The 15,313-nt window shown below is 36.6% G+C and overlaps 1 protein-coding gene across 3 annotated transcripts in view; it reads right to left on the bottom strand.

Annotated features, from left to right (window-relative positions):
• Positions 1-480: 480 nt before the first annotated feature.
• The window catches only part of LOC149087736 (uncharacterized), a 36,123-nt gene continuing 21,290 nt past the window's right edge, over positions 481-15,313 (bottom strand). For all 3 annotated transcript variants that reach the window (XM_089231616.1, XM_089231617.1, XM_089231618.1), the window contains 7 exons: positions 14,065-14,258; positions 13,672-13,798; positions 11,636-11,814; positions 6,599-6,638; positions 5,075-5,200; positions 2,794-2,907; positions 481-825 (listed from right to left, as the gene is read on the bottom strand). In XM_089231616.1, the coding sequence (XP_089087742.1) occupies positions 606-825; positions 2,794-2,907; positions 5,075-5,200; positions 6,599-6,638; positions 11,636-11,814; positions 13,672-13,798; positions 14,065-14,258 (1,000 nt within the window). In that variant the 3' untranslated portion in view covers positions 481-605. The remainder of the gene's footprint in view (positions 826-2,793; positions 2,908-5,074; positions 5,201-6,598; positions 6,639-11,635; positions 11,815-13,671; positions 13,799-14,064; positions 14,259-15,313) is intronic.

The raw sequence follows: 15,313 nt of genomic DNA, 5'->3' as shown, positions 1-15,313 counted from the left end.
ATAAAAATAAACATGCAAGAATAAACACTTCACCACAATATACATATACCTCAATAAAATGAGATCAACTCGACTACTAATTAGCATGAAAAATGGCATACACATGTGTTAATATATATATATAATGACTAAAATATATTATATGTATAATTTATATGTATATAATACATTTACAAAACCCACTGCATGAATAATAACCTCTAAAAAATATAACAGTAAAGAGCCTCTGTGTAAAAACTTCATAAAATTGGGCGAAATATTATTTGAAGCAAAAATAAGATTTAAAAAAAACCGAAACTAAGGATAGAAAAAAAAAACGAGAAATAATCTAAAAATTTGTACGGTCAAGCCAAATAATGTAAGCTAAAGTGCTCGTTAGCTTTTTTTTGTAATAAAATGTTTTTTTTAACCCTTGTAAAACATTTCGAACACAGACTAGAATTTACTACCACAGTTAAAAAATAACATTGAACCACATTTTTTTTTGCATACATCCTCCTCTTTTTTTTCTTTTTTCACACCAAAAAAATTTACAGTAGGTTTTTTGCATGGCCGGAGAGAAATAATTAAACTGCTGGATCGGGATTGAGTACCCAGTTAAGGTCTCACTTTGTGCTGTTAGTTGAAATTCTGGAGAATATCTTACAATGAGTCAAGCTGTGGGTGAAACTGGCCAAAGCACTGCGACAGAAACCTCGCTGAGGACCCTTGGCTCGGTTTTCCTTGTTGGCTAAACGGTTGCTTGGATCTGGACCTTTTCTCAGAGAGGAGTCCGGACCTTTGCGGTTCTCAGGATTAGGACCAATCCATGACACATACTCCTTCCTAAAAAAAATTAACATCAGGTTTACATGATGAATATCGCTTACATTGAAGTTTTTCAATTCGATCGATTACTTTAGGTTCCAAGAATAAACAAAAACTAAAAAAATATTGCTTTACTATGGCACCTTTAATCAAAAAGACATGAAGCAGCAAAATATATGATGCAGTGTAATCATGGCCAAATTCCTCCTGCGAGTGTCTCATTAGCAAATTACACTAATTTACTATTGGCGATTCCATCGCTACCTATTTACCCACTTTACTCTAATTTTATCCGCAATGTTTTAAGATTTTCTTTCCAGACATAGGAAAAAAAGAACATCTTCTGGTCTCGGGCGGGACTTGGAACACTGGTTCTTTAGAAATCTACCCAGCAGAGACAAGAAAGAAAGTATCTTTCCTTGAAATTAAGATAGATCATTTGTATAGGAAGACATCCTTTCTTTTGTCCATAAAATACACACAAAAAACTGGCTGAGTGAAGAGATATTTTGATGTTTAGTAAAGGAAAATACATCTCTGTCCTCACAGGACTCAAACTATGATCTCTCAGAGGGGCTGGATTTTGAGTCCCCGTGAGGGCAGAGATGAATTTTTCTTTCCTGAACATCAACATCTCTTCACACAGCCAGTTTTCTATGTATATTACAGCAGTTCTCAACCTTTTTTGACTCGCGGAGCCCTTTCTGGTATATAAATGCAATGTGTTTAGTGCACTCCCAGATTCTACTTTTAACTTCAAGTTTTTTGACAGCAAAAGGAAATAACTCAATACCAGAATTCAAATCAAGACATTTATTCAATCACAAGAAAAGTAAACATTGTTACAACATTAACTTAAGAACTTGCTAACGATATTAAAAATTTGATAACGTTAAATAAAGAACTTTTAAATATATCACAGAGACATTTTTCACATATTGCACTTAGTATCTGAATGTGGTTCGAAGCTTTGGCATGCGACTAGAGGAAAGCCACCGTTTCCACAGGACTTCCAAAGTCCAGTTTTGAAGTGAATGTCCGCTGAGTAGTAGACCGACGGAGGCAGATTCACGTTGGTCCCGAAGTGGACGAGGTGTGCTGTATGGTGGGAGCCCTGTAGGCCAATTTTTTTATTTATTCATCTAAGTTACTGACTTCTTTTTATTATTCAATAATGTTTATAATTTTTTTTTTTTTTAATTTACTGGTTTACTGTTTTTTTTTAAATATTTTTCTCGAGCTTCTGTGGAGCCCCAAGTTGACATGGAGCCCTCAGGGCTCTGTGGAGCACCGGTTGAGAACTGCTGGTATATTGAATTGACAAAGGAGAGAACATCTTTCTCTACATTTATATCACCATTTGGTAGCTTTGATGCCTTGTGAGATATTAGCAAAATGTTGCCGCATCCATCACATGAAGCCATTCAGCGTTACATATGCTCCAAAGAGGAAATATTCTATCTGTTTTGCAGCTTAGAGGGTAGAGCACTTGTTTGTCATACAAGAGACTGGGATTGAGTCTCTGCGAGGGCAAAGATAAATTTTCCTTTCCTAAACATCAAGAAATTGTCATTTCTTATTGACAAGCTAGAAAAAATAGAGAACTAAAAGTTGATGTATGATCAAATCAAACTATGAATGTGACTCTAAAACGGAACGCGCACGCAGTCAAAATTTGTCTAAAAGTGATTGAAATAATCCAATTCAAATGCCTTGATTTCTCATTTTTTAATCGAACAAAAAAATTTTAATTATGTAGAATGCTGAACTAGGAAACTTAAAAAGTAATCTCAATTTAATATTTGAAAAATAATATTTCAAGATCAGTTTTTAATCATATTGAAACATTTTTTTTTTTGAAAATGCATTAATTGGCTAATTTAGCATTCTCATTCAAACCCTGTGCACGCACACACTAATAAATACCAAAATAACAAAAATAAAACTGCCAAAAATAATGAACTATTGAATAGAATAAACACTTACAGTAGTAATTTTTCACACGGTCCTTTTCTAAGCGATGGATCTGGTCCTTTGGCTTTTGAACGGTATTTGGAAACTAATTCATGCTCATCGTGAGTGGTAGTGCCTTTTGAAAACCTAGAACACATTGATAAAGTTAGATTGTGAACATAGGTAATGAAACTATCATAAAAGCTGGTTGACAACTATCGAAAATAAAGAAAAGCACTCGGGAAAGAATTCAACCCCCCCCCCCAAAAAAAAAAGATTCACGTGTTAGAAATCAATTTTTAGCTCTTAAACAGTATAGCTTTACATGGATGGAAAGGGTCCTTTAGATGTTCGTTACTGCAGCCAGTTTGAAGATAAATATTTAGAACTGTCGTTACACATAACACGAGATCGTATTTTTCTCATTTTATATTTTGAATTTGTTGGTAGATATTTCAATTGACAACAAAAACTCTGTTTATTGCAGAGGATGTGTGGCTGTAGTTTTGCAAATTTATTTAAATGTTTTGTTTGCACTTTTTTTTTTACCAGGATGTTTTCAATCAAGATATTTTTCTTACTATAGGTTGAAATAGGTTGAATAACACAAAGAAGGTAGTTATATACTTGCAAAGTATACAACTACAATACATATATATATATACTGCAATATACTACTACTACTTAACCGAACATGCACCTCGTACACACATTCCTCTATGGAATTTCTAACGAATTGTCACATGCAGTTAGTGTGTTCTGAGTGTATGCTTGGCCCTAACAGAATTATGTTTTATGTTATTGAGTTGCACTTGTTTTGTGTTCATGCTGCCACCTGGCTTCCATTTTCTGAAGTAAAGATAAAAATGCTTGAATTTTCATGTTTTGTCAGTATCATGTTATACGCCTGCCTGCTCTCTGCGGAGAGACTTTTTCAAATGGGAGACCGGCTCACATTTGTGCCTTGAAGCTAGAAAACTGCTGAAAACTACTACTACTTCGATATACGGTTGATGCTCATTGTAACAGCCCCTCCTTTATAGTGACCATTCCATTACAATGACCAGTAGGATAAATATTTTCACAAAACAACTATCATATGTTTTACTTTCCATATAACGACCCTCCAAATATAACATTCGTTTTCAATGGGATGAAGGTGCTTGTTACATTGACTTTTTATTTTATGTGGGATTTTTGAGACTTTGCACGTTTTCAGACACCCTGTATAATTCCAAATAGATTTTTTAAATGATTTTCCCAGCTTTTAATAAGTCATCTATTATTTAAAAAATTATCAGCTCAAAAAAAAAAAAAAAAAATGAGCATTTAAGAGTTAACTTTTAACAGAACTACAATTTTCATGCATTGAAAATGGGAAATTGAGATCTCAGTACAACCTCGTCTGACTGAATTTGTCCTTCAGCTATTGGATGTTGCTCCATGTAACGCCCATCCTTTGTTCACACTTACAAAGTTTGAAACAGATCTCAATGGGGTTGCGATACAGTGTCATGCCAAAAGGAAAGATTAAAAAAGTGTTGAAATAATTGATCAATGAAGTGGAAGTATTGACATTTGTTTTGGGGACAGAAAAATTTGTTTTGCATAACTGGAGCGCGAAATCAGCTGTGCAAAAACAGTTTTTTTGTTTGCATAAAATGCACATAATTTAAATAATAATTACAAGGAAATCTTGGCTGAATTCCATTAAGTTGTGGCTAGATTTTCTAAAAAATGGGCGACATCTTTGAGGAACGGATTAGGGGAGACAGTAGAAGCTACATTGCATCCTGTAGGTTAGCTTAGCAGGCAGAGGAATGATGAGAATTCTTTTTTTTTTTAAAAAGAGGAGCGATGAGAAAAAAATCTGATGTAGATCAATGTAAATCATAGTTACACATTGTAGGTTACATTGTATTTCCCATTATAATGTACAAAAAAAAAAGAAAGAAAACAATTTATGTAGTTTTTAACAGTGTACAAAAAATATAGAATAACAAAAGGTTGAAAAGCAGGAAAAAAACAAACAATAAGATTATCCATCAGAGCAGCGGTGCTACGCAGAGCCGTTGGGGCTCCTTGTGCACTCTCCTGGGGCTCCGCTGCTGCTTGAGGAGGATATTTAAAAAAAACAGTAAAATTTAAAAAAATAATTATAAATATTTTAAATATTAAAAATAAATCAGTGACTTTGATGAATAATTAAAAAGTTGGCCTATGGGGCTCCACTATAAAAAAATTTTCTAACTTAAAAGGGCTCCACGAGTCAAAAGGTTGAGAACCGCTGCATTAGAGGGAAGATTTTACTAACTTGAGAACTGTCCGTTTGAACTTCTGCCGAAATGATTTTTCTGTGTTGGTGGTGGCTATGTTGGAAACTTTCCTAGCAGGTGATCCAACCGCAGCGTGAGACGGAGAGCTGATACTTCCCCGATGGCTAAAGTTAGAAATAAAAGGGTGCAATCCATGAATGAACAAAATACAGTGAAGATTAAATCTATCCTGAACAATATTATACACTATCTACCAATAAGTATTTGGACACCTATGCAAATGACGATATCTGTGGTCCTGAGATACGTCACGCCCTCCGCCGGTATATATCGTGTAGGAAACAACATCGGCATTAGTCGCATGCAAGATGCCGCGCAGTTTGGAGCTCTCTGATTTCGAGAAAGATATAGTTATCGGGTATCACAAAAATGACCAATCCTTAAGGGACATATCTAGCGAGCTGAAGTACAAAAAATCGACAGTGGCCTAAGTGATTAAGAAGTGGAAGGTGAGCTGTGATTGTCAGAATTTGCCCAGAGTCGGCAGACCAACGAAACTGGGAGATAGAGAACGACGGGTACTGTCCAGAGAAATTCGGAAGAACCGCACCCAACCGATGGCCCTCATCCACGAGGAGTTTCAACAGGCATCCTGGAGTATTGTTTCAATGAATACCATCCGTAAGGAAGCACATCTGATTGGTTTTCATGGTCGTGCTGCTGTCCATAAGCCTTTGATCACAAAGTCCAACCGCGTTGCTCGGTTAATGTGGTGCAAAGCACATCGAAATTGGACCGTAGATCAGTGGAAACGGGTTCTTTGGAGCGACGAATCAAGGTTCACCCTCTACCGTTCGGACGGCAGGGTCTGGGTCTGGCATGTGCCCGGAGAACCTGGTCTCCTGCCAGAATGCATTGTGCCAACAGTCAAGTTCGGCGGAGGTGGAATTATGGTCTGGGGGTGTTTCTCCTGGTATGGACTGGGACCCTTGGTCCCCATTCATGGTAAGCTCAACGCCGATGCCTACTGCACTATTTTGGATGACAATGTGCTTCCTACGTTGTGGCAGTTTTACGGGGTGGACCCCTGTTACTTCCAGGACGACAATGCCAGCTGTCATACTGCGAGGTTAACCAAGGCTTGGTATGGTGCCAATGGGGTTCATAGAATGGACTGGCCTGCCCAGAGCCCAGACCTGAACCCTATCGAGAACCTCTGGGACGAGTCGGATCGCCGAATTAAGGGTTGCCCTACCCGTCCAAAATCGGTGAAGGAACTGACATGTCTTCTCCAAGCCGAGTGGAAGAAAATACCACTAGCCGTCACACAAGGACTTGTGGAAAGTATGCCCCGGAGGGTTCACGCTGTAATTGCCTCTCGTGGAGGCTCTACCAACTATTGATTTTGAATAAAGTTAGTTTTTCTTTTCTATCACAGGTGTCCAAATACTTATTGGTAGATAGTGTACATAGCTATTCTACCCTACAAATAAATGTTTACTGAGTGGGTATATATTTATCCAAGGGAATTCGTATTTGCAAACATTTTTTTCAGAACTTACCTGGGGCTTCTGGATGGAGTCACTTCTCTGGATCCTTCACCTGAGATGGTAACAGATTTTAAATATATATGAGTTTCTAATCATTACACGGAAAAATTATCAACTCTAACTATATCAAGGTTTCTGCTAGAGTTAGGAACAAAATTTCATTAATTTGTTTTGTTTTCAGTCTCTGTTATCTCGGGCAAACATGATGGTATTTAGCAGAGAGTAAAAAGCATTACATAAGCAATCAAAGCATTACATTTTCATTTTCTCCCGTCTTTTTCTCTTCCTGCATAACTTTTTGCTAAATTTATCATCACATTATTTTTTTATCTCAGTTCGTTGGCTATTAAAATCATTCATAAGAATTCAAATCGTATTAAACTTGCTTTGTTTCAGATTGCTGTTTAAATTAGGAAATGAAATAAGTTTCATTTTATTTCCAAAATTTTAGAAAAACAGCAGATGGCACTTATTGTAAGCTTATGGATAATATTATTGTTTGGGTATTGTTATCACTTTTGCCAAGTAAAGATTAGACAAATATATGTATATATCTAGTTGACAAATATTTCCGTACTCAATTCACAATGTTCTAATTAGACAGTAATAACTACTATGATCCATGCACAAGTGGTGATGCTTTTGAAATAGCTTCCAAATAGTGGAGGCAAATGTAATGTAAAAACAAAAAAAACAATCTCAGTTGACCAGTTATACATTCTCTCGGCCAAAAGACTTTCCTCAAGAGATCCTTGGTATGTTAGAAAAGTATCATAATCTGCATTAAATAGTTATATTCCAACTCTTTACAAGGAACAATTGAAAAAAAAAAAGATGATTTTAGCACAAAAAATTCAAATCTTAGAACACTATGATGAGTTACCGAAAATGAGTTATGAAATACAGAAGTCCAATTATACATTTTGCAACCAGTTTTGTGTATAAAAACAGATCTCTCGTGCTTTTTTACAAGAAAAAGGATCTATGACCATTTTATTTACTTCTGGTTTTGCTTTGGATATACAGTCGGATCCCGTTATAATGAATACCGTTATAGCGTAAATCTCGTTGTAATGAAAACTTTTCTAATCCTTCAAATCAATTTGCATAGTAACAATGTATTCTGCTATTCCGGTATAACGATATGAAAATCCGTTATAACGAACTCAAAAACAAGTATCCAAAAAACAAAAGGGTGAATCTCCATCTACTTTTTGAACGTTTTTGAAAAAATCGAACGAAATTGATATTGCAAATTCAAACAGTAGTTATTGGATCTTCTTGGAAAAAGATCCAACTTTCGAATTTACAAGATGTGGATGCAGCTGTCTTTACCTGGTTTCAGGACATTCATTCCTGAAATATGCCAGTTAGTAGTCCACTCATAAAGAAAAAGGTTGTGGGATTCACATGTGCTTTTGGATGCGAAAAAGTTCAAGCAAGTGTCAGGTGGATGAATCGTTTCAAAGAACGGTATGGTGTGGGAGCAAAACAGATTCTCGGGGAAACAAATTCAGTTGATATGGAAAATGGGAATCAATGGAAAGCTGGTGAAATAACAAAAGTAATAAAGTCGTATGATCCTTCTGATGTATTCAACGCAGACAACGCCAAAATCTTTTTGCAACTGTTACCTAACAAAACTTTGACATTCAAAAAAGACAAGTGCTTTAGTGGCAAAAACTCCTAGTGACCCTTAAGTGCTTTGTTTTGCTACAACATGAACGGAACCGAAAAAAAGAAAAGTTATGGTGTTTGGGAAAATTTGTGAATCCATGGTGCCTGAAGAACGTGAAATCACTGCCTTGTAATTACAAATCAAGTGGAAGGGCTTGGATGACTACAAGAATTTTTAATGAGGGGCTAGTAAAGATTTATGGGAAAATTAAGCAAAAAATAGAAAGAGGTCCTGCATCTTATCGCTAATTACATGGCTCACATTGAATTTTCAAAATTAGAGTGCATTCACATCTGGAACATTAGTTTGACCATGCGTATGCTTTAGAGGAATTTGTTGTTTCTTCAGATTCCGCAATACTTGTGCAAAAAAATAATAATTACGGATTATTTGCCTGTAAAATGTTAATTAAGTAAAACTTATGCAAAAACTCCAATGCTTAATTGATTTGAGTTTTGCTTTTTGTTATTTTTTAAATTCAACCTCGTTCTTTCTCTTATCTAGATTGTGTATAAATATTTTTTTCCTTAAAATCAAATTCTGCTAAAACAATTTTTTTTTAAATTTTCTTTATAACAAAATTTTGTTATAATGAAGTGATTTCTCTCTCTCCAGTCACTTGGAGTTCGTTATAACGGGATTCGACTGTAGTTATTAATATATATCAGAAACCCTAAGTCCTGATATCACATTATGCGGTGTGTAATCAGTAGTGTGGAATCAGTAGGGGTGGTAAGTCAATGGGAAGAATTTAGTACGAAGCTGTCCTCTGTTTTGCACGACGTCATACCCTTTGTTCGAAAAAAGCGTGTTTGTATATCACACCCTCTATGGTTCACGGATAGCGTGCGGAACCTTTATCTTGAAAAGAAAAGAGCATTCAGAGAGTATAAAAGTGGACGTGGTGACCTATCATTGTTTACTGATAAAAGAAGACTGTTGAAGAAAGCGATAAGGGATAGTAAAAAGGAAGTTGAATCTAGGTTGGCAGATAACATTGGCTCTGACCCAAAATCATTTTTTCGATACGTCAATAATGGATGTAAGGGGACAGTTGGTCCCCTCTCGATAGGAGGCTCTAAGGTAGAGAGCAATGTAGGCATGTGTAGTGCTTTCAATGACTTTTACGCGTCGGTTTTTAATGGAGATAATGATATTCGATATACGGGTGTTGCATGGGGTAATAGAACCCTCAACGATATTCAAGTAGAAGACGTGGAGGTCCTAAATCTTCTAAGAAATGTATGTGCAAGCAAAGCACCAGGACCAGATGATATCTATCCCAGGGTTCTCAGGGAAGGTGCTAATGAATTGTTGGGGCCAGTCGCACAGATATACAGGAGTAGTGTTGCTGAGGGTATCGTCCCGAGAGATTGGAAACTGGCTAACGTTGTTCCGATATTTAAGAAGGGTAGTAGAGAAGTGGTGTCTAATTATCGTCCAGTGAGTTTGACGAGCTCCCTCTCGAAAATTTTGGAAATTATCATCAAAAGGCAGTTTGTGAAGTGGATAGACGAGAATAATGTATTGTCGGATAATCAGCATGGGTTCAGGAAGGGGAAGTCATGTGTAACTAACCTCCTTTGCTTCTATGATTACGTGACTAAGGCTTTGGGTAAGAGCAAAAATGTCGACGTTGTTTACCTTGATTTCCAGAAGGCATTCGATCGGGTACAACATGGCAAACTCTTGAAGCGTTTACACGAGATTGGAATAGGGGGCAACTTGCTGAATTGGATAGAATCGTGGTTAAGAGATAGGTCGCAACGAGTTATGGTGAACGGGGAATTCTCTGGTTGGACAGACGTCACAAGTGGAGTTCCTCAGGGAAGTGTCCTTGGCCCCATACTTTTTTCACTTTTTATCGACAAACTCGATCAGGGTATCGATGGAATTACTAGCAAATTCGCAGATGATGTGAAGCTAATGGGGGTAATCGGGAATGAAAGCGATAGGGAGTTGCTCCAGACCAACTTAAACAAGATTGCAGCATGGGCAAATGAATGGAGCATGACGTTTAGCGTAGATAAGTGCATGGTCGCTCATTTTGGTTCGAACAACCCACGGTTCTCTTACGAGTTGAATGGTGTCACTATCCCGGATGCAACTAGAGTCACCGATTTGGGAATTCTCATTGACGAGCGACCTAAGTTTTCTGAACATTGTTCAGCGGTTGTCAAAAAAGCGAATAGAATGCTTGGTCTCATTTTCAAAAAGGTCTCTTCGCGTTCTCCTAAAGTCATTCTTCCGCTTTTTCGAGGCTTAGTTCGTCCTGGACTGGAGTATGCGGTAAGGTTTTGGAGATCATACCTACAGAGGGACATAGACTTGATTGAAGGGGTGCAGAGAAGAGCTACGTGTGTCCTTATTGGCACACAGGGCTTGAGTTATGAAGAGAGACTTCATTTTTTGAATATGTTTACATTGGATGAACGCAGGTGTCGAGGAGATATGATCGAAGTGTTCAAAATTTTCAATGGGATGGATAGGATGGACCATGAACTTTTAGTACACCGCCAATCAACCGCTTTTACAAGGGGACACCAGTATCGATTGGTGAGGGACAATGCAAGGTTATGGTGTCGCAGGGAATTTTTCTCCAATAGGGTTGTTAATAAATGGAATAGCTTACCCCCGGAGGTAGTAAAGTGTAACACAATTGACACGTTTAAAAAGAAATACGATATACATGTTGGGGTAAATCGAGAAGCTATCCATTCTTAGAATAAGACAACCATAAGTATTCTTTATGGGCATTGTATAATATTTTATCATGTGTATATATTGTTTATAATTTGTGTTAATTGCATTTTTAATGGGGTTGCTGTATTTTTGAAACATATGACATCCATGTTTTTATGGGCATCTTTTTATCAGCCACCTCGTTGGGCGTTTTGCCTGTTGTGGCGTTGTATTTGTATTTGTATTTGTACTGTACCATATTTCTTAGCATATCAGAAACGACACTTTTTTTTTCAAAACAAAATTTTGGAAGCTTGCAGTGCTTATGTTGACTTTTGTTTAAAAAAAAATTCTTTAAGGAATTCACTATGAACATCATCATCATGTAACATTTCAATATCAACTAATTGCATTGCATTTCAACTATTCAGAATCGGTTGTGAGAATTTAGAAACATTTCCTAACAAATATTTGTTTATAGAATAGAAGAAAACAGTAAATATATGGAAGTTAAATATTATCCTGGGAAAATGCGGTAATTACTCCCATGTGATCTTATTCAATAACTACTTTGAAATAAGCAACATCTACTATAAGACAGAAACTTTCAATTCGGAGAAGATCACTACTTTTAAAGTCAAATTTGTAAAATTTACACTTTTCAGAATTTTTTTAAATGTGCAAATCACCTTTCAGAGGGTGCCTCTCTAAACTTGAATGCCTGGATACAGAGCCTGTATCACTGTCTTTTGAAGCTGAGGAATGTCTACTTCTCGGGGGAACAGGGGGAGCCTCTGGCGGAAAGCCGACTTTAGCTGGACTTCCTTCGTTTGTAATGCCATCTGTCTGAGGTACAACTGGACGTGCACTAGCAAGAATAAATACAATAGTTCATAACTAAACTAGAATATAATAGAACAGAGATCTTCATTGCATAGCTCTAGGAGATTTTTGTCTTGGCCTGCCAATCGTTTTGGGATAGTGGCTACTTAATATTGACAAAAGTTAAATTAAAAAAATTTATTATAATGAAATACGCTGACTCCCTTAGATATTGATGGGCTGGTTCAAGGCGGCAATGATTTAAAATTTCCTGTTCTGAGATATCAGTGTTTAAAAGATTCACTTTTTATGGAACTCAATGGGAATTTCGATCCACATTAAATTGCAGTGGGGGAGCATATAAGTAGAGATGGGAGTAGGGATGGTGAGATATTTAGAGACGTTTTCCACCATTCTCATGGTGTACGTAACACAAAAATACAATTTTTTGGGTTGCTACGAACTGAACCAGCTTGTCGATATATTATTACTACTACTACTTAACTATACATGCACCACATACACATTCCTCTGTGGAATTTTTAACGAATTGGTACATGTCAAAATGTGTGTTCTGAGTGTAGTATGTGTGGCCTAATGTATTTTATGTGGCGAGAGTTGCGCTTGTTTCATCCTCTTGCTGGTGTAGCCACATGTCTTCCATATTTTCTAGTGAAGATGGTAAATGCTTGAACTTTCATGTTATGTAAATATCATGCTGTAGGTCTGCTTGCTTTCTGCAGAAATAATTTTTCAAATGGGAGAATGGCATGCATTCACTGCTTAAAGTTGGAAAACTGCAGAAAACCAACTTCAGTCAACCATTACTATGCTGCCAACAGAGTTCGAACCCGGATCCCCAGGATGAGAGTCCAACATGATGCTTCCATGACCTTTGACCTTTGAAGACCGGATACACCCCGCTTCCCATCTCAGCGAGATATCGAAGCGTTCCCGAAGGATGGGTGTATCCGGAAAGTTTTATTAAAAACAACGTAACATGACCACCTCAGACGAAGGCAGCAAAATAAAATAATTTACATAAAAATTGATCGTCAACTTCTGAAGTCATATAACAAATAAATAAAATCTAAACAATCAACGCCATTGGGCAATCAAAATTATAAACGGGATTATAAGATGCTGGTGTATAGCCGTCCATCCCATAAGAATCCAGTAATCGTCAATTGATCGAATGATTGCCGATAATCTTGGTATATAAAATTTCGAATCACTGTGAATTAGTCGCAGATCATCATCGTCTAAGCCGCCAGTCATTACCGGAATCGTCACCGGGTGAATTGAGATCAGCACAATTCACTATATAGCCGAGTAAATAACACTTAATTCGTTCTTGCCATCGATGACTTGATTCATCTCCTTGCAGGTGAACTTGCGTCGGTTTTCCATTTATCAGTTACTTTTGTGGACGCCGACGTGGTCGAAGATCATATTTCCTCTTAAGATCAATCGCTGGGGCTCTTGCCGGTTTGAACTCGTCATCGCTCCCACCGCTCAGACGCGCACTTCCAGTCTTTTTAGTATGTATGCGATGTAAGTTGCTATCGAGAAACAATATAATCCACCGCACCCGAGCAAGGCCCATAGGGCTCTTCAAAACTCTTTTTTTGAAACACAGTCAACTGTTTTCGGGAATAGCACCAAAATGAAATTTTTTTGCTCCCATGACCGCATAGCTATAGACTACTTTTACAACTGCAGTATTTAAAACTGTGAGATGCTTCCCAGATACATCAACAGCGCTTTGAATTTCATACATTACCAGGGTCGTCTGAATAATTTTCATTCATATTTTAATTCAATAAATAGAATTTCCTATACTAAATTATTCAAACTACCAACTTTTTTGCAAAAATTTTAAACAACGTAGCCTATAACTTACCCATCTTGGGGAGTCATGGCTGACAAAAACTGTTTTGCCCTATCTTCATTGTAGTTGCTGCTGTCTAAAGCCATATTCACTAGAGTTCTTGAAACAGCGGGAAACTGATCTTGAAGTTTGGCAACCACTAAATAAGAGATAGGTTTTCACCAATTGAAAAGAAAAAAAAAAGATTAATATAAAACATACATATACTTTAACATCATTAGGCAATTAATTTTGCATGTCTGGCAATATGACTTTAGATATTGTGGCATACTGGGTTTTACAGACTTGACAGATTTAGGTCTCATATCCGCTTTCATGAGAGAATTCAAAGAATTAGAAAAAAAATTCATGAAATCCAAAAAAAAAATTCTTCATACTGTTAATATTTGAGCGAGAAATCCTTACATCTGATTTTGTCAGAAGCACTTGGAGGAATTATAATAATTGGACGTTCTGGAGGTGGTGGGGTTTGATGAGAAATTTCTGTGATAGGTTTCACAAATGGCTGGCTCATGAGTGGACGTGTGATTGGAGTATCCCGCTTCTTATAACCCATACTGACCAATCGGATGGAAGCTTCTTGAGCATTGTTGTCACAGCTGCAAATAGATAAATACAGATGTATAGATTAATTTGCAGATAAATTAAAAAAAATTTTCATTTATAATACAGTAGAACCTCCCAAGTTTGTACGAATCCATAATATGGACACTTTGACTGAAATCTTTTTTTTTCCAACCAGGGACTTTTGAACTTTTGATTTTTTTTCCTCACCCAAATTCTGTTTCCGCCTTTTCTAATGCATTAGCCATTTTATTTATTTTTTGTACCACTTATTCTTGGTGTCCACTGCAATTTTCAGGCTTCTGGGTAACATTGATGGCACAGCTACATCTCAGTAAATGTGATTAATCCAAAAGTCAGATTTGATCGAAAGAATTTTTCTTTCTTCATTTCATTTCGCCACCCTGTACAGTTCAATTTTAGTGATGTAGAATTTGTCCAGAGCTCTATTTTTTTCTGTGGTTACCTAATTTGCAAACATTCTGAAAATGTCAAGAGATGTGGCGTGTACAAGCTGCAAATGAAAACATGATACTTCACGTTTCTGTGAGAAGGTTGAACTTTTGAAAAAGCTAAAATGCAGAACACCTGTAGTACAAATATTGTGTAGAAAACATGGAATTGGAAAGTATACTGTTCATATGATCTACAAAAAAAAAATATACTTATAATTTCCAATGGTTTTTTTTTTCAGATCTGAGTAATGACTACAAAAAATGTTTATTTTTTTCCTATAGATAACTAGTAGCCAGAGGGGTGGCATGAAGAAAATATTGGGAGGAATCTGAAAATCCCTGTTCATCCGTATATACGAGACTTAAACCTGTGAGCAGGAGGCGGACTAGTGCATTGCATTGTATATTCATGAATTATTGGGGTGGGGCTCAAATAGCCTCAGCTCCCTGGTTGTGGAGCCTATTCTAGTAGTGGTATGCAAATTAGAAATTTATTTTATATTTCGATTAAATTACCTGTTACTGTATGCATTATATGTTTCTTTATTAAATTTTTTTTAAAGGAAATATGAATCAAAGTGATCAAAGAGGTATATTACCGCTTTAGATGTAAAAACTTGGGAAATATCTATAAT

Source organism: Pholcus phalangioides, unplaced genomic scaffold (assembly GCF_987345545.1).
Source record: "Pholcus phalangioides strain wild (caught in Gottingen) unplaced genomic scaffold, Ppha-v1.0 ptg000004l_1, whole genome shotgun sequence".
Taxonomy (NCBI): Eukaryota; Metazoa; Arthropoda; class Arachnida; order Araneae; family Pholcidae; genus Pholcus; species Pholcus phalangioides.
This window is presented reverse-complemented; position numbering and strand designations above follow the sequence as displayed.